Here is a 16,959-nt window from a genome sequence, read left to right as displayed (position 1 = left end):
TCTGAAATTAGATTTTCTTTTTCATCAATAATATTTTTCCTTTATTTATGAACAGGTCATAGCACACAGTGTACAAGTCACAGAAAATATCAAAACATTCAAATCATGTCCTTTCAAAGCCATGGTCCTGTCAAAAACAAAATAAACCAGAACAAATAACCATCAGAGCGGAAAGGATAATAGTACAAGTATGATGCAGTGGCAAGTCAAGTACCCCAAACAACAAAATCTCTCTCATCATTTAGTATCCATCCCTTTTTGAGCCTATTGCAGCTATTTAGGACAGGGACTAGTCATAAAAAGAAAACAAGTTAGACAAACAAACAACATCAGGCGTGTTGCTTACTATGTAGGGAGTTTTAATTACTCATGTGCGCTGCTTCCTGTAGAATTGTACCCTAACGTCCTGTGTTCAGTGATTCGTGCAGGAAATGTGCACCCAGCTCAGTTTAACCACATGAAATCTTGTAGCTTGGACATTTCTGTCAATTGTTATGAAACAGTGAACGGAGTGATGCGCAAGGCCGCGAAATAGGGAAACGTTTATGCAATGTCCTGTTCGTGATACTCAACGTGGTATTATCTAACTATCATTTCAAACATCTGCGAAGGTGACTTATTAAGTACTTTAAGTTTGTGCCTTTTATGACAAATACACGACTGAAGACATAAATTACAAAATGAGTACATTCAGTAACATTACAAGTGTGCCCATGACCATAGTACTTTCGGGAAAGTTGCACAAGAAGCATACATGACAACATAATTTACAATCATAACCCCCCGCCCACCCACACACACACACACGCACACATTAATTATTATTTTATATAGTTATTATATATAGTTATAGTTTATATAGTAAAAACACAATGTATAAAATCACTGCTACACATTGCTGTAAAAAATGGTTAGAAATACTGTAAAATATACAACCAAGTGATAACTTGATGATATACCAGTTACATTTCTATCTACCTTTATATATTTGTGTGTATTATATACTGTTTTAATTTTTACTGTTAGTGGTGGAGTCATTGCAACGGTCATGCTGGATTTAACTTCCCTAATTTACCACTTAACAGTTACTTCACAGAAAAACAAGGCGTGCATTTCATCCAGCTTTATACTGTGCGTTTCAGTATCAGTCTGTTTGCTGATCTCTCTTCTATCTTTATTACTGGAAATGCAACATTTGCTGCCTAATGCTTAATGTAAGAAACCTCCTCGAACAAGTCCACAAAAGAGCTAATGAAGAAAAAAAGAGAAGTGCTACTCAAGCTGCTCAATGCTAGCCAAACTTTCAACCCCTTTGCCTGCCACACTGCTGCTGCGCTCCTTGTTCTTGCCTCTAAAAGGCTTTCCCACTTTGACTGAGAGCGTGTGCAGAATGGAGCTTTCATCTGGCGAGGAGCCACTGCGGGAGCTGCGGGTGAATGTAGACGTGCCTCTGCTCTCCGAGTTGGTGGCCTCAAAGAGTTTACCCATGAAGCTGAGGCCGGCCTTACGAATGTGGGAGCTGCCGGCAAACACGTAAAGGATGGGATTGACAGCACTGCTGAAGTAAGCAAAGGCCGTGACATTTGGACGGGCTACAGAAGCAGCCTTCTTCACTGCATCACTGTTCTGCAAAAGGCCGGCCACCTGAAGGAAGGACAGAAGTGTTAGAGGGAGGAAGGAAACAACAAATTCAAAAAATAAAAGCTATATTCAATAATAGCTGCAAATATGTGTAGCAGAGAAAGTCCCAATCTAGACTGAGCTACAAACAGAGTAGTGGAAATGATTCTATTTATTTAAGTACATCTCCACATCACTAGTGATATCAGAACAGCAGAGGGATGTAACACTGGCCACTGTGCTGTCTTGAGATTCAGTTTATGTACGGAGATAAGTTCTCAGTTTATTTATTTAGTTTATTTTAATTAAAATAATTCGTTTTATTTTAATTTACTAATATCAAGTTAACAGATAACATGATAAAAATAAAAATCTAACATAATTTTTAATGTTTCGAAACCATGATCAAATAAAGGCAGATGATGCAAACTGGAGGGAAAGGCCCATTTCTGATATAAAAGATGGAGAGAAAATACTATGAAAGCACTTAACTACAGTGATGGGTCTGATGATGATATCATTCAAATAATTTTAGTCACCCAACACTTTTGAAATATGTAAAATCTAGAGTATGCTGAGCTCCGGGGGATGGGACCTTAATGGGAGAAACTGCGCATACATTTGAATGTTGGCCATCGGTTTTCAGCCCACATACATTTGGTTGAATCACTTTTAAAAGACAAGCTGACTTAAACAACCTCGATGATGTTGACGATGTGATAGGGCAGCCAGAATATTGCGAAGGCACAGATGATCAGCAGGATCAGACGAGTCCCTTGAGCCCTGCGCTGGAACTTTGCGTTTTGCAGGCGACAGATGACGGAGGAGTAACAAGTGTTGATGAGGCAGAAGGGCACCAGGCAGCCCATGATGGTCTCAAACAGGTACTGGAAGACTTTGTGGCCAACACTGTTCCAGTGGTATGGCATACAAAAACTTAAAGTGATGTTGTTTGGTAGTAGCTTCTGCAAATTACTGTCAGAGAGGCAGAGGAAAAAAAAAAAGGCACCGATTAGTGATAGTGAAAATAGTAATCAAGTTAGTGAACCAAACAAAATCAAATTTCTTTAGTGTTTTCATCAGCTCCCACACAGACATAAAAAACAACAATGATTTGCTATTATTCATCGTGTCTGTCAATCCTAAACCTGATTTTGCTTATTCATCGGCCTCACAGACCTCACTGAGGGTGATGAAATTGTCAGTGGTTGATAAGTTTCTTCATCACATGCGCTGCATGAACTTTGAATAGTCACGGTATTACATTCACTGTAAGAGTAGGAGCCATTCATTGTTGGTTTTAGTCACTCTGTGGGGGTTGTTAAAAATATTGAAACTATAGATGATGAACAGCCTCATCCCTTACGCAACCCTGTGCATTCCTATGCAACTAAACTGCAAATGCAATTGCATTTTTGTAAGTGAAGCACTGGATGGATTAAGTTCCAAAGCAACACTTCATAATGCTACATTATGAAAAGTGATGTAGGTTTTTGAAATGGGTGCCAGGCATACAAAGCACAGGAATGTCATGCTAAGGAACTGAGTTCAACCAGAGGCCTGTGTGTAGTTAAATTCAGGCAGGACAAGTGCTTTGGTTAAGTTTAGGGTTTTTATGCAATAAACACATGAACGTGACTGTTCTTTATTAATACTGATCCTAATCTCTTCCTGACCTTATTCGAACACGACTTTTACCATTAAAAAGCACAATAATACACATAAAATGTATCTTATTGATATTTTCAGTGTCAACATATTTGCTTCTTTCTATTTGCATTAACTACAGATAGATCTTCAATTTGTAAATAGAAAACATAATCAAGTTTCAATAATGTTCCTTGTAAGAGATTTACAAAGCAGCAGTATGTAATACCATGGGAAATGACTTTATCTCTCGTAGTGGGATAAGAAAAGAGATAAAAAAAGAACTAATAAACAAAAACACAGGACAGGTAATGTAAATGTAGTACAAAGAAAAAAATGTAATGTTAATGATATAGAGTTTAACCTGAAAGTATTTAGATTTCTCCTTCAGTAGATATTTATCAGAAAACACTGATAATGTTACGTTTTTTTGTACTTGATAAACATTCAGTTTCCTTCACAAGAAACTTGCCTTGTAGCAGCCACAAAAGATGAAAATCAGTGGTACAAAGAAAATATTAGTCTCACCTGCGGTAGAAAGGCATTGGCAGTGACAAGATGAATGCCATCACCCAGACTCCAAGAAGGAGAGCCAGCAGGGAACGCTTGTTCCTCATCCTCTGGGACAGAAAAGGCCTTGTGACAGCAAGCCAGCGATCCATGCTCATCAGGCAGATAAGGTAGATAGACACGTACATGTTCACACTTGACAGGTAATGTACCAGCTTGCATGCTGCCGAGCCAAACTCCCAGCCCCGACCTCCAGCCAGGTAACGCAGGAAAAAGGGGGCACTGAGCAGCACGAAAGCATCTGCCAGAGCCAGGTTCAACACCAACAAACAGGTTACAGAGCGCTTCTTTACCCGGCAGAACACAGACCAAACCACAAACAGATTCCCGGGGAAGCCCAGCACAAAAGCCAGAGTCAGGATCCCAATGCCGACCTGGGCTGAGGTGCTGATGGGCAAATAAAAAGAGGCGGTGGGGGACTGCTGGGAGGTGGTGGTGATATTAGATGCCATTATGAAAGCCTCTGGAGATTCTGAGTTTGGTTTCAGCGACTATGAAACTGACACTTGAAACCTTATAAAGGACAAACAGGCAGGAAACAGGATATGTTATGGTAAGATTTGTGAGAACATTGCACAACATTTCCTGCACAAGAGAGGATGCTTCTCTGGAGATAGGAACAGAAACGACAGCAGTATCTTTATAAATGTGAAACCACGTGATGGCACTTTTAGTTGAAAGATTTATAGAAGCAGATTTTATTTGTCATGTGTCACATGTATGTATGAAGCAAACAAACGGAAGAAATCATTAAGAAGTATTGGTTTGTCGAACGATTGTTTACCCTACTGCCAAAGATTGATTTCCTAATCTCATTGTTATGTATTTGCCAAACATAAAAAAAGGCTTTTTCAATGAAATATTTAGATAAGCTGAATTATATGAAACTCACATACTGACCTTCAAACGCGAGTCTCTTATTCTAAAGCAAAGGTAATTCCCCTTTTAAGGTTCACCAGTTTTCAATCTATCTTACACTGTGCCTGATCTGCTGTGAACAGGTCTTCTACTGTGAAGACTGTATCTGAAGAAGCACTAACTGTATAAATATTGAGAAAGAATGGTCATGTGAGAGGAAACCAAAGGTGGCCACAGGAAACAAGCCTAAGCTTGCTCAGTTGCAATGTAACCACTGTTCCTCCTGCTGTTGATTGGGTAAGGGCACATGGATTTTAATGAATTTTAGAAAAAAAACAAAAAATCATTTTTGAATCATCACCGTGTTGTCTTTGTAGTAACATATGCATGAGATACTGTTAATTCTTGTAGCGTGTTGAGAGTTCATGATGTTTCATACATGAATATGTGGGCATTCATTTACCTTTAAAGTGCTATATTATAGATTTGCGTGTACAATGCCAGGTACAGGTGCAGTGTCTGCTGCCCTTTGCTGCCCCCTTTTGGTGTGCACTCATACTTACAGTATTTTATGTTTAAAAAATCAAGCTAATGCTAAGTATAAAAAATATAAAAAATAACAAACGACAACAACAAACTAAAAAACTCGGAAAAGAAGAGAAATAAAGTGAAAGAGACAAGAACAGATCATTTTTACTGAGGAACAGGAATGAACAGAACTGAAAGTGTGCTTGTGTGAGCGTGTGTGTGTGTTTGGGTGGGGGGGGGGGTTTCCAGTAAAAATCCAAATCTTGTTCATTCTTGACCTTTATATCATCATCAACCCTCTGTTGTGTACATTGTCTGGTTTCTTGCAACAGAAAACCTTGGCAGCTTTTTAGATGCCCATGACTGTCAGGCTGTCTCTATTAGCACAGGACAGATTTTTAGGAAAAGTTGCTTTTCCTCATTTTGTATGTTATAAAGTTTTTAACTCAGTGGATGCTCATAGTGAGACATCCCAGTGGCCCCAGTCTTTAAAGCTGCAACAATCAACGCGTGGCTTTAAAAACAAATGCTGATTCCAGCATTGGGTTTTTTTTTCTAGTGACAAACCCACAACAAATTATCTTCTTATTATCTTATCTTATGCATCTTCAGCTCCACACACACTGCTGACAAAGTTAGCCAGTCATTGTTGGTGGTTTTATATCCCAACAGGTTGTATAGGCAAACTCATGCAAGCCAGAAACACAAAACAAAACATGTTAACAATCAAGCAGATTTTCAAACAGCAGTGTGATCCTGTGTACACAGAAACAACATCAAGTGCCACTGTCAAACATAAACTCCATTCACACCATTTAATTCTACTTTCCACGTTCTGTAATCACTGTCCCAATTCAGTTAGGCCTTTCTAAGCTGACAGGCACTTAACATCACAAAACGAAAATGCACCCGTTCTGCAAAGGATTCATAGTCTCATGTTGATTTAATAGTAAACTCAGGGCATCCCTTCTCTTTGAGACAGAGCTTCCTGGGTGATATTCCACTGTGTTCCCACTTATTCCCTGTGAAATAGTTCACAAAAGAACACAGTGGCCGTTTGCATTTACATATACATGTGTCGTGAGGTCTAAGTTCTTCAGACATAGCCATATCACTTTAGGATGCCTCTGACAGCAAGTCGTTCAACGTACAGTATGCCAGATCACATTATCAAGTCATTATAGTAGTCTTGTTTGGAAAGAAGTTCACATTATGCAAGAGCATTCTCTTTTTTTTCTGATCATCTGGAACCAGCTGTGCAAGATGAACCCTGTAATTTGTCGTGAGTTTGTGACTGGACGGAAACTTAAGTAGTAACACACTACAATCAGGTCTACTGCCTCTTGCTTTCTTTAGTTGCCATTCTTCATGGCTTTGACAACAGAGCTCGACTGAGTGACAGAGTCCAGATCTTTGTCCTTGAGCACGACAGCCTCCGCCTCTTTGTCTTTCTCGTGGCTGTTCTGGCTGTTTTGTCGGCTCTTCCTAGTGCCCGAGTCCACCCCCGTGCGTTCAAACAAGCGGGCCATGAATGCCAGCCCCTCACGGCGGATGTATGACTTTCCTGCGAAGAAGTAGAGCACCGGGTTGGCACAACTGCTCATGAAAGCTATGGCTGAGGTGACAGCACGGCTCCTATTCCATATTTTACACAGTCTGGTGAAGAAAGAAGAGAACAAAACATTTTGTTAGAGAAAAATGACAAAATAAAACTGCTGACTTGTCTTATTTGATCTAAATGTACATAAGTTTTACTTGGAGACTGAATGGGAACCACTCTATTTAAGATATCATACTACTAATGAAATAATGACATCATTTGTTGTAACCTCCTGGGGGAAATTGTTGTTGAAGAGTTGCCAGACAGGGGACGATTGCACTACTAGAGACCAAGACTGGTGTCTTGTCCAAAGACACCTTAATACTTATGCAGGAGAAATCGGGAGCTGGACCACTGACCCTGAGCTGAGGGTCATACTGTAGTTGTCTGCTCTACACACTGAGTCACTGCTCCCCCCAAAGCTTCTAAAGCTCCATAATAAACATGTCTTTAGGTAAATTCACTCTCAAGCAAATTCATACACCCACATCGATTATATTTTTTCTCTAACCTTTGGAAAATAAAAGCACATTTTCCAAAATCGTAAAAACTTTATTTGTTAAATGGCTCAGTTCGCTTCTCATGTGAGTGTTGATGACACTATAAATTGGTTTATGTTAGAATTTTAATTAATTAAACGCAAGATGCAAACACAAAGTATAATAGAACTCACATGATTTTTACTGGACCACCTGGACATGAAGCCCATGTAACCTGAGTGTGAAATCAAATTGCTTAGTTAATAGCAGTGAAAGGGAAGTGATCGATGATGATGTGATGAATGCATTTAGAGAATGTACTGTGTTTGTCCATGCACAAAATTATTAGTGAAAACAGAGTATGTGGCATACTTGCACCATGTTGATGATGTGGTAAGGCAGCCAGATGCAGCAGAAGGTCAACACGATGGCCAAGATAAGCTTCTCACTACGAATTCGACGGCGGAACTTGGTCTGTCGGATCCGGCGTAAGATACATATGTAGCTGATTAAAATAACCCCATAGGGAATTAAAAAGCCAAACACGAGTTCCAGCGTGTACTGGAGGACCACCTGTGTTGGAGCGACAAGGTGAGAATAGAGAAAAAAAACAGAAGTTAATATTCTAACCAAAACAACGTAAGGTAAGAAGAGTAAATACGTTTTGTTTGTTGATGCTTATAGCTGATGGTGACTCAGGGTTCAAAACTTTGTACACAACATATTTGGAGTAGACTTTCAGTAACTATTGATTAGTTTTCACACGTGAGGTTATAAGAACCTTTACTCAACACATGAGGCAGCGAGACACGTGTTAGCTAAAGGTGAATCCATTATTACTGTGCCTGTAATGAACTCTATGGAAACCATGAAATGTCTGGTTGACAGGCTTCTGGAGGGCACTGCATGTGGAATGTGGGAGACCATGTGAATATGTGCTTACCAATGCTAACATTAGGAAACCAGCGGAGAACACACAATGTGAATAAAACAACTCTGGCATTAAAGAGATTTCTTTCTTTTTCATTGAAGCTAACTGCATTGTGCAACACTGAAGCTGGAATATCCCCAGTCAGGCGCTATTACACTTCACAGCACTTATTAGTGTATATGTTATGACATTACTGTGACACTTTACCACGTTACTGCATTACTGACCAACGCTGACTCAGAGGTCCTGTAGTCAAATCTGTTTTGAACTTTTCTCTTTTTCTAAGCAGTCTTATGTGGTAACGAACAATGATGTCTCACTGTCTCCAGTGCACAGAACTGATTTCATATCAAGTAGCAGAATTAAACAGCTCTCTTTAAAGTTTCCGATTACCCAGACAACAAATTTGAGAGGATTGTGCAGCAGGACAGTGAGTGATTTGAGAGTGTGAAGATATGTGCTTTCCGTCTCACTCACTTCGCTGTCGTAGTCATGATACGAATCACATACGCCATTCTTCACGTTTCTGAAGATAAGCGCAGGAAGTGAGATGACCATCACCAGCAACCACACCAAGGCCAGCCCTCGCATTATAGTCCTGTGGCTGGTGATGACACTTACGCGCTGTGGCCACAGCACTGCCACAAGTCTATAGAGGCTCATGAGCATGATGAGCTGGATGGAGGCATACATGTTGGCCAGGCACAGGTAGAAGAGGATCTTACACATCACATTCCCAAACACCCACGTCTTCATAACCAGGTAGATGATGAAGAATGGAGTGAGAGCCATCAGAGAGCCATCAGCTATAGCCAGGTTGAGGATGAGGAGGGTGGTGACCGACTGCTTTCGGGCGTGGGCCAGGATGCTCCAGATGACAAAGATGTTTCCAGGGAAGCCCAAAAGAAAAACGAGGCTCAGGATGAGAGCCCCCACACTGGTGGCAACGGGGTTTGCCACAATGGTCTCATTTCCTGCAGTGAAGGATGTGGTGTTGTTTAGGAAAAGAACACTGTCACATTGGGCCATTTTTGTTGTCTGTCAAGAGAAAAACATAGGTGAGTAAATTTCATCGAACGTTTTGAATCAGCACGTTTTACTTTTTGAGAGAAAGAAAATACAGCAAACACGGCAAGATTAGAGAGCACACAAAGAAATCTAACAAAGCAAACCTCAAAGACTGTGATTCACGAGCTGGGTAAGATACACAGAAGATGCAGGCTTTCAGACCAACTCTCTGAATTACGAAGTGTCTCCAAAATAAATATTAAAAAAGAAAAATAAACACCTTATCAGATTTTCTCACCGAAGCTATCTCAGCTCTAAATCCTGCTCCATGTTTTATCTGGCACGGGCTCCAGTTTGATAATCCAGGTATGTACTTCTGCAGGAAAGAGTGGGAGTGTGGCGCAAGTGCAACAGGTTGTAACGGGTGTTCTCAAACGACGAGACCAGACATGAGCGGAGACCAACAGCCTCTCCGCAGCACTCTTATCTGTTCAGCTTTCACATGATGTTAGAGCAAAGGTGTTTTCCCAAGTGCTGTCTGTGTGTAAAACTTTGATATCTTTTCCTCTTTGCCACAGCACTGTAGATACAAAACCTCCAACACGCATCGATTCACAGCTGAAAACTGTCCCCAAGGAAGGCACGAGTCAGTCCAGACTGTCAACTGCAAGAAATGCAGCTCATCCAACAGACGAGAAAAGCTCAAGTAGATATTGTAACTATTTCATGTTGTTGGAAATGGTTTTAAAAAGTGACATGTCATAGCTTGTTTGACATATCTTCAATATTGGTATAATAGCACACCCTGGCAACTGCTGACAATCAACTTTTCAGTGTTAATACCGTTGGAATCAAATACCCACACCCTCATGTGCTAACCAAACCTGTCTGCTATTTCTTAACAGGTTGGGATGTAATCGTGGATTAGGCTATTACTAGATAAATCAGTGTGCAATAGTTGTGACAAGCGAAAGCGCATCACGCAGGTACACGGATTACCTTCCTTGGTTGTGTTTTGAAAGTACAAACGTGTGGTGGTGGAACATAGTGCTGTACTTTGAAATAGGAAACTAAACATGTAATGTGTACCACGTGTTTTTGGGCTTCAGATTGAGATAATGGTGATGTTTAATGAAAAGCATTAAGGTAAGTTGATTTCTCATTGATTTAGGTGCAAATTAAATTTCTCTTTGAGTTTCTTTTTTTTTTTTCACTGCACAGTAAAACTTTCTGACATATTTTAAAGTTGTGAATGACAGTGAACACTCAGGTGAGGTAATTTATGTGTATTTACTGATCACATTTGAAATCTTAAATGTTAACCAGCAAAGATAAACTAAAACTGTAATCAGATACTCAAATTATTGTGTTGTAATAACCCTGGAAACTCAAAAAGCAAACTATGTGAGCAATGTGAGAACATGTGCTCTTACATTTATTAGACTGAAACTACTAGTTTGTTTGTTTTTTCTCTGTTTCCTATGACCTAGTTTTGTTTGGTTGTTTTTTTTTGAGGGTACAGCAGATGCACATGTTTTCAAATGAAATATGAATTGTAGAAAACGGTTTTGTTGTGGTTTCAGAAGAAGAAAGATGCAGAGAAGTGTAATCACTTGGCTAGTGTTTGCAGAAAGACAAACCACATCAACAGTGGCATCAAAGTGACTGGTGAAATGGTGTCACAATGTGCCCAACAATCATCCACTAGATACCTAATACAAACCAGTTTGTTGTCATCACATACAGTCTTTTCTGTTTTTGCTCTGCATGTGACTGGCAGTGTTTTACACCCTTTTTCTCACAAATCAGACTCTCTTTCTCCTTTTTTTTTTTATTCTTTATCATTTGTACAAATAGAGCTTCCTGTTAAATAAGTGACCACATCACAAATTGTAAAAGCTGACTGATTCAAAAGGTGTGTCCACTGTGTGACTCACGAACATACTTATGAAAACACGCCTGTTCTGTCTACAGAGACAACCATGCATAAAAAAAAACTATACATCACAGAGACGTTGATAACTGAATAAATCACAGCTGCTCTTATCCCATTCGCCTGATAAGAATGGCAATAATGTTGCAAGACTCATCGACCACTTTGTTACTATTCATAATAATAGACAGTAACTAACTGCAGAATGAGAACAAATACATAGCTTCTCCTTCAACAGTAACACAGTATCTCCGACTGGCTGCAGTGACTTGTTGGCAGTTTAACAGTGTTGCTACTGACAGAAACCAATCTACACTCATGAGTGAAAGAATGGAAAATAAGCCAGACTCACCAAAACATGGACTGTAACTTCAAGAAGAAAGATGACAGCCAGAGCAGGCAAATAAGTCTCCAGATATAACAGATGTTTTATTTTCCTTCTCCTCTTTTACCTGTCTCTTCTCCTCACATTTTCCCCCCACCCACTTTCTCTCTCGTTCCGTCTCACTCTCGTTCTCTCGCCAGGGATTTGTCATGCTTGCTGCAACACGCAGCGTGGAGAAAGGGGAAGGTGTGTCTCCATTACCTGGCCTGCCTCTGCCCCTGGCCGCGTGTCAACATCTCTAAATGTTGAGTAAGGAATTCAGTTTTTTGCCGTGCCAACTTGAAGGATCAGTTCCCCCCAAAGAAACGTGGGGTTGAGGTCAGCGACCTGTGCAGGACACTGAAGCCAGTCGAATTCTCCCATAACACACTGAAAAAACCATTTATTTAACCATTTCTTTTTTTATCCACATAAGTAATTGTCATGTTGAAACAAGGAAACAGCCTTCGATAAACTGTTGCATGCTGTAAGATTAAAATTAGCATAAAAACTGCCTCAAACCAAACACAAAGACTGGTTTCTTCACTTTCCATGAATAGTAATTATTTCTTGTCTTTTTGTTGTAGGTGATTTGTATTTTAAAAGCATCTAATTTTTAAAATGTGAATTTTTAGTAGCCTTGAAGCACCTAAAACTGCTCATGAATTTGGAAAGTGGTGCTTAAACTTGCCTACCTTGCAGCCATTTAGGTTGGAGGACTTGTTACTTTGCCTATAGGGAACTAGAGATAATAACAATCTCAGAACAGGACCGACAGGCCAAGTGTAAATGATGGAAAACAGTCTCAGTCTAGTGCATCTTTATGATTCCTGTACCTTGGGTAAGAGCTTATTCATAGCTTAGGGAAATAAACGAATATGTCCCTTAAACAGTAACACACACACACGTGTTTACATGTCATAAACAGATCAACAGTCATGACAGATTAATATTAAGCCTATTCATCCAGTATGCGAGCCAGGCAGGGTACAAACAGGGCAGGTTGCAGGTTGTATGTATAAAGAGAGTGTCTGTCACTACCTAACATGCTACATATGGACTGTGGGATAAAACCGGTGCTACCAACGCTTCATAGATGTGGGGAAAACACAGAAACATAAAACCCAGGAACTTCTTGCTGTAAAATGTCAGCAGTAACCACTTCCTGGAAAAAACCATGCTAAAATGTTCTCATACAAAAAAATGCTGTTATATTTATTTTTCAAGCTACATTGTCGACATTATGCTCATGTCAAGAAGTTTTTCATCTGTTGATACGCCCAGCGTAACATTTCTGTCATTCAGGAAAAGTGATTAAACATTTTAAACCATTTAGCTCAGTTGATCATTCTTAACCCGTGTTTAATATATATTTGGATTGAAACTGACGATATCTGATGAAAGGACTGACCATCTTCAAGTCAGTCAGTGACCAGTGTTGTGGAAGCTACCAGTTACTTCACACTGACAGAAGATGAACTACAGCGAATCTACACAGGGGAGAAATTTTGTTTGGTTGACAAAAACTACCAAGAAAAAGTAGTTTTAAAAAACCTTATACATACTACTAACAACTTATAACAAAATACTGCATGTGACATCCTGTAGAAAATGCCATTCAGTTGAGTTTACTGCAAAAAGTACATACAGTACATAAATCATCTCAAACACTGGAAACTAAAATGTGTTTGAGGGTATTGCACCAAGCAGGATGCGGAGGGGGAAAACCCACAAGAGAAGAAACATAGTATAAATTTGCTCACAATAAGGCTTTCTGGTCTGAGAACAACAATAACATTTGAATGTCATTAACCGTATTACACAGCACTGAAGAGAGAGAGAATATTGACTCACCAACACATTTCTTAGCTCTCTATCACTGGACAAGTTTGAACAACAGAAGAAGCTACGCAGGTCATGGTGGAGCCAAAGCTAAGTGCATTTGCTAGATAATGCAAGAGTAGACATTTGGTCTTTTGGCCTCCAAAAAACAACTTTAAAGTTCCACCACACACACACTCAATCTTTCTGTCTCTTTTCATCATAATTCAACCAGCTGTGCAAACACTCCAACATCATACCACTCATAGTTCAGCCCAAGCCCCGGGTGAAGAGGCTGGGTGAACGTGGTCTGGACTTTGTGGAGCAGCACCATTGTGTCAGAGACATGATAAAAACACAGAACGCCTGCGTTATAATCAAGATACACTCCAATCTTGCCGGAGCTGGGGCCTGACACGGTCGTCTCTACGCTGTTGTGACGGTACGAGTACCCGCTTGCTGTGCACTCCAAACTCCATGACTTGTCATTGTTTCCAAAGCGGGAGTCATCTGACGTGCGGCTGATGTCTTTGTATGCCACTGCTGCAGACAAAGTGCGAGCGTACCACTCCACCTCCCAGTAGCACCGTTTGGACAAACGCTCTCTGCACAGCACCTGTGGGAACTTGGTGAACCTGTCTGGTGCAGCAGAGTAGGGGCTGGGTGAAGGCCTCACCCTGCGATTGTCATTTATCAGATGGAGATAGGGGTAATTTGTGGTCACATCCAGTGTGAGGGGACAGTAATCTGACAGGACAGAGTCATAAAGTAGTGTCAATAAATTCAATCAGAAATGATGACGGAATGGAAATAAAGAAGTTTAACTGAATTTCTTACAGCGCAAAAACTCTTCTCTAGTGTTTGGTGCCGGTTGTAGTGAGAAGTCAACATAACACACTGTAAGAAAGATATAAAACAGTCATTTCCAAAACAACACTGGACATGACTAAAGACAATAAAGGAGACTTTTATTTCCATCTACCTGTAGCAGAAATCCTGGGCCATGTCTCCTTCGGCACTGTGTCTACTTTATCTCGTAGCTCAGATACACAGTCGGTCACATCTGTGAAAGAACGCAGTGGACTAGCAACCTGTAAAACATCCTGAGAGTCACGGGAAGCAGAGAGAGACTGGGCCGCCTGGGGAGAAATTAGACCAAAATATAGGCAAGATGTAGTTAAATTTACACATTTGAAGTTAGAAAAAGAGCATTGTGCACAGAAATTTACGGATCTTCAGTGTGGTTGTTATGTGTCTGTTGCACAGTAGATGGAGCCATTGTCAACAACATTTTTATGATTTGTGGGCTTTTATATTTAGACTGAAAAAGAAATGTTCATGCATGTTAATATTAAAGCAGTTATTATACCAACAATAACTTTTTCAAAAGTTACCTGTATCATATAGATGTGGTCGTCAGTGTGCAACAGCTGCTCCAGCTTCGTGTCTCTCCTCCTCAGCTTGGTGATCTCCTCCTCGAGCTGGAGCTGCAGCCACGCCGCATGAGTCACTGCGCTGGACTCCTGACTAACAATCAGCTGCTTCACCTCACAGCATCTTTCCTGCATGGCGGCGATGAGCTCTGCGAAGATCCTGTCACAGTCTTTCAGCACAGTCTGGGCACCACTCTGTTGGCTCAGATGAAATCGGCTTTATTTACAAGTTATTTTATTTTTTTATGTATAGTTTATATGTTATTACTGCTCATAAAAGCATGTCCCATTCAACGTCAAATCATACTCTTGCTTTTCCACACCTTGATGTTCTCCTCTGCTTGCTTCAACTCCTTCAGCTCGTTCTCTCTCTGCTGGACTTGATTCTGTACTTCCTTTTGACTCAAAACTATATCATTCTGGAAAGAAATAAAGCAGGAGCCAGGTCATCATGCTTATTAGACTTAATGACACAAGACACTTACGAGACATTTTTGTATACATTGCTTGACACATTTCCTTCGGGACAGTTTGAGTCATCTGATGTTCTGAATTAAGTGCAGTTTGAAAGTTAATAATTTTTACCTTTGTTTTAATCTTCTGTACTGAAGCAGAAACCGTTTTGTGACCCTTATGCTCATCTACAGTGCACGAAGAGCACACAAGCTGCTCGTCTGTCTCGCAGTAGAACTCCAGTAGTTTGCTGTGCTTTGTACACATGTTGTCCTGCAGAGGAATTATAGCTGAGACCAGCTGATGCGTCTTCAAAACAGGAACGGTGTAGTGAGGTTCAAGGTGAGCTGGGCAGTAAGAGGCCAAGCAAGTCAGGCAAGACATTGTAGCTATGTTAGGTTTGGGCCCGGAGCAGAAATCACAGGCAACGCCTGCTGAGTCGGCACTGGTCCGAGCACCGCTGGTTGAAGCCTGCTGGGTGCTCGTCTTCTTCATCTTCTCCACGATCTAATGACGAGGGGAAGACACTCATAAATATTTAGGTTTTACAAGAACAACTGTAGAGGTTATAGCCTCTGTTGAGAGCAAACACACAGCATCCTGTATATACAAGGTTTTAGAGGCAGAGTTTCTTTATCTTTTTCTTTACAGTAACAAATAATACATTTTCACCAACATGTGTGAAAATATATGATAAATGTGTCATTTGTCATTAATTCACATCAATGGGACATTTGACAGTTTATTTTTATTACTGGTTCTACTCTCTAACATGTTGACTCAACACACCAAAGGTACAGCTGTTAGGATTTATTGTGTGTATTATTATATGATTCAGTGTTTATGTAACAAATAAAATCAGCTTTTACCTCAGCCAGCGTGTTGTTCCTCCACAGAACAGGCCTGGGATCAAACGTCTCCCTGCACTGAGGACAGCTGTATGATCCCTTTTCCTTCTCCTTGTCCCAGCAACTCTCAATGCACCCTCTGCAGTAACTGTGTCCACAGCTAAGAGCTACTGGTTCTGTGGGAAGATCAAGACATACTGCACAACACAAATCCTCTTGTTCCAGTTTGACTCCGTGCTCCTGATGTTGCTTCTCAGCCATTTTACCAACAGTTTCTCATGAGTCATAAACACACCGAAGTTTCATTTTACGTAGAAATGAAGGAGTGATGAACCAGGAGAGGTGGAGCTCAGCGGATAAGATTAAGTCAAGGTTCAGTCTGGGTGTTCACTCACTTTACCTGTGTGGCAAGAGGCAAATTTACATGTCAGAAGTTCATGAGTCACAGTTGGTGCAAGTCACCCTTTGAAAAGCGTTCACGTGAATAATAGAAACTGTCAGCCGACTTACCAACAAGGATGATTGCTGGTCACCACTGGCGCCCAGAGAAGCTTTACCCCCTTTAATAAATCATATTAATTTCACACAAACCATACAGTAATCTTGAATCAGAACATGAATGCAAAAGTTAATAAACAAATAACAAAATCATGAGTAAACAAGTAACTCATGAGTGAAATAAATACGTATACAGTCCTGTTTCATCAATTTTTACTGGCTGAAGAGCTCGCACACAATGAGGACGGTAATTCTAACCGCCACTTATCAGGGCAGTAGTGAGCTGCAGTAAGTCAGAGGAAAAAGAAGCAGAAGAAGAAACAGTGCAGGTGTAAGTTGCATTAAACTGAAAAGAAGCCACATGTTGT

The 16,959-nt window shown here is 40.4% G+C and overlaps 3 protein-coding genes and 1 long non-coding RNA gene across 4 annotated transcripts; 1 reads left to right on the top strand and 3 right to left on the bottom strand.

The window, feature by feature from the left end:
• Window positions 1–12: 12 nt before the first annotated feature.
• ltb4r (leukotriene B4 receptor) lies at window positions 13–5,014 on the bottom strand. Its single transcript, XM_026352740.2, has 4 exons — window positions 4,738–5,014; window positions 3,796–4,350; window positions 2,319–2,595; window positions 13–1,644 (listed from the first exon to the last, which is right to left on the bottom strand). Exons 2-4 carry the CDS (start codon window positions 4,287–4,289, stop codon window positions 1,273–1,275), a joined length of 1,143 nt encoding a protein of 380 aa, XP_026208525.1. The 5' UTR covers window positions 4,290–4,350; window positions 4,738–5,014; the 3' UTR covers window positions 13–1,272.
• On the bottom strand, window positions 4,989–11,654 carry LOC113157319 (leukotriene B4 receptor 1-like). The gene is made up of 5 exons (XM_026352741.1): window positions 11,527–11,654; window positions 8,711–9,271; window positions 7,675–7,875; window positions 7,497–7,537; window positions 4,989–6,879 (listed from the first exon to the last, which is right to left on the bottom strand). Exons 2-5 carry the CDS (start codon window positions 9,260–9,262, stop codon window positions 6,576–6,578), a joined length of 1,098 nt encoding a protein of 365 aa, XP_026208526.1. The 5' UTR covers window positions 9,263–9,271; window positions 11,527–11,654; the 3' UTR covers window positions 4,989–6,575.
• On the top strand, window positions 9,281–12,873 carry LOC113157321. Its single transcript, XR_003298444.1, has 2 exons — window positions 9,281–10,387; window positions 11,700–12,873. It is a non-coding gene; the product is annotated as an uncharacterized LOC113157321 (long non-coding RNA).
• Window positions 11,527–16,354, bottom strand: LOC113157317 (tripartite motif-containing protein 16-like). Its single transcript, XM_026352739.1, has 7 exons — window positions 16,115–16,354; window positions 15,378–15,752; window positions 15,116–15,211; window positions 14,754–14,987; window positions 14,342–14,498; window positions 14,197–14,256; window positions 11,527–14,106 (listed from the first exon to the last, which is right to left on the bottom strand). Exons 1-7 carry the CDS (start codon window positions 16,352–16,354, stop codon window positions 13,580–13,582), a joined length of 1,689 nt encoding a protein of 562 aa, XP_026208524.1. The 3' UTR covers window positions 11,527–13,579.
• Between the last annotated feature and the right edge of the window lie 605 nt (window positions 16,355–16,959).

The sequence above is a fragment of the Anabas testudineus genome, chromosome 18 (assembly GCF_900324465.2).
Source record: "Anabas testudineus chromosome 18, fAnaTes1.2, whole genome shotgun sequence".
NCBI lineage: Eukaryota > Metazoa > Chordata > Actinopteri > Anabantiformes > Anabantidae > Anabas > Anabas testudineus.
The sequence above is the reverse complement of the archived record's forward strand: the minus strand, read 5'-3'. Positions and strand labels throughout refer to the sequence as shown.

Bases quoted from the DNA above. Each gene is read 5' to 3' on its own strand.
- ltb4r (XM_026352740.2), bottom strand. From the start codon at position 4,289: ATGGCATCTAATATCACCACCACCTCCCAGCAGTCCCCCACCGCCTCT. The intron at 2,596-3,795 runs GTGAGACTAATA...CCTCTCTGACAG, and splicing joins CCAATGCCTTTCTACCGCAG to TAATTTGCAGAAGCTACTAC. The intron at 1,645-2,318 runs GTTGTTTAAGTC...TCCTTCCTTCAG, and splicing joins ACATCGTCAACATCATCGAG to GTGGCCGGCCTTTTGCAGAA.
- LOC113157319 (XM_026352741.1), bottom strand. From the start codon at position 9,262: ATGGCCCAATGTGACAGTGTTCTTTTCCTAAACAACACCACATCCTTC. The intron at 7,876-8,710 runs GTGAGTGAGACG...GCTCCAACACAG, and splicing joins ATCATGACTACGACAGCGAA to GTGGTCCTCCAGTACACGCT. The intron at 7,538-7,674 runs GTATGCCACATA...TTTCACACTCAG, and splicing joins ACATCATCAACATGGTGCAA to GTTACATGGGCTTCATGTCC.
- LOC113157317 (XM_026352739.1), bottom strand. From the start codon at position 16,354: ATGGCTGAGAAGCAACATCAGGAGCACGGAGTCAAACTGGAACAAGAG. The intron at 15,753-16,114 runs GTAAAAGCTGAT...CCTCGTCATTAG, and splicing joins GGAACAACACGCTGGCTGAG to ATCGTGGAGAAGATGAAGAA. The intron at 14,499-14,753 runs GTAACTTTTGAA...ATTTCTCCCCAG, and splicing joins ACCACATCTATATGATACAG to GCGGCCCAGTCTCTCTCTGC.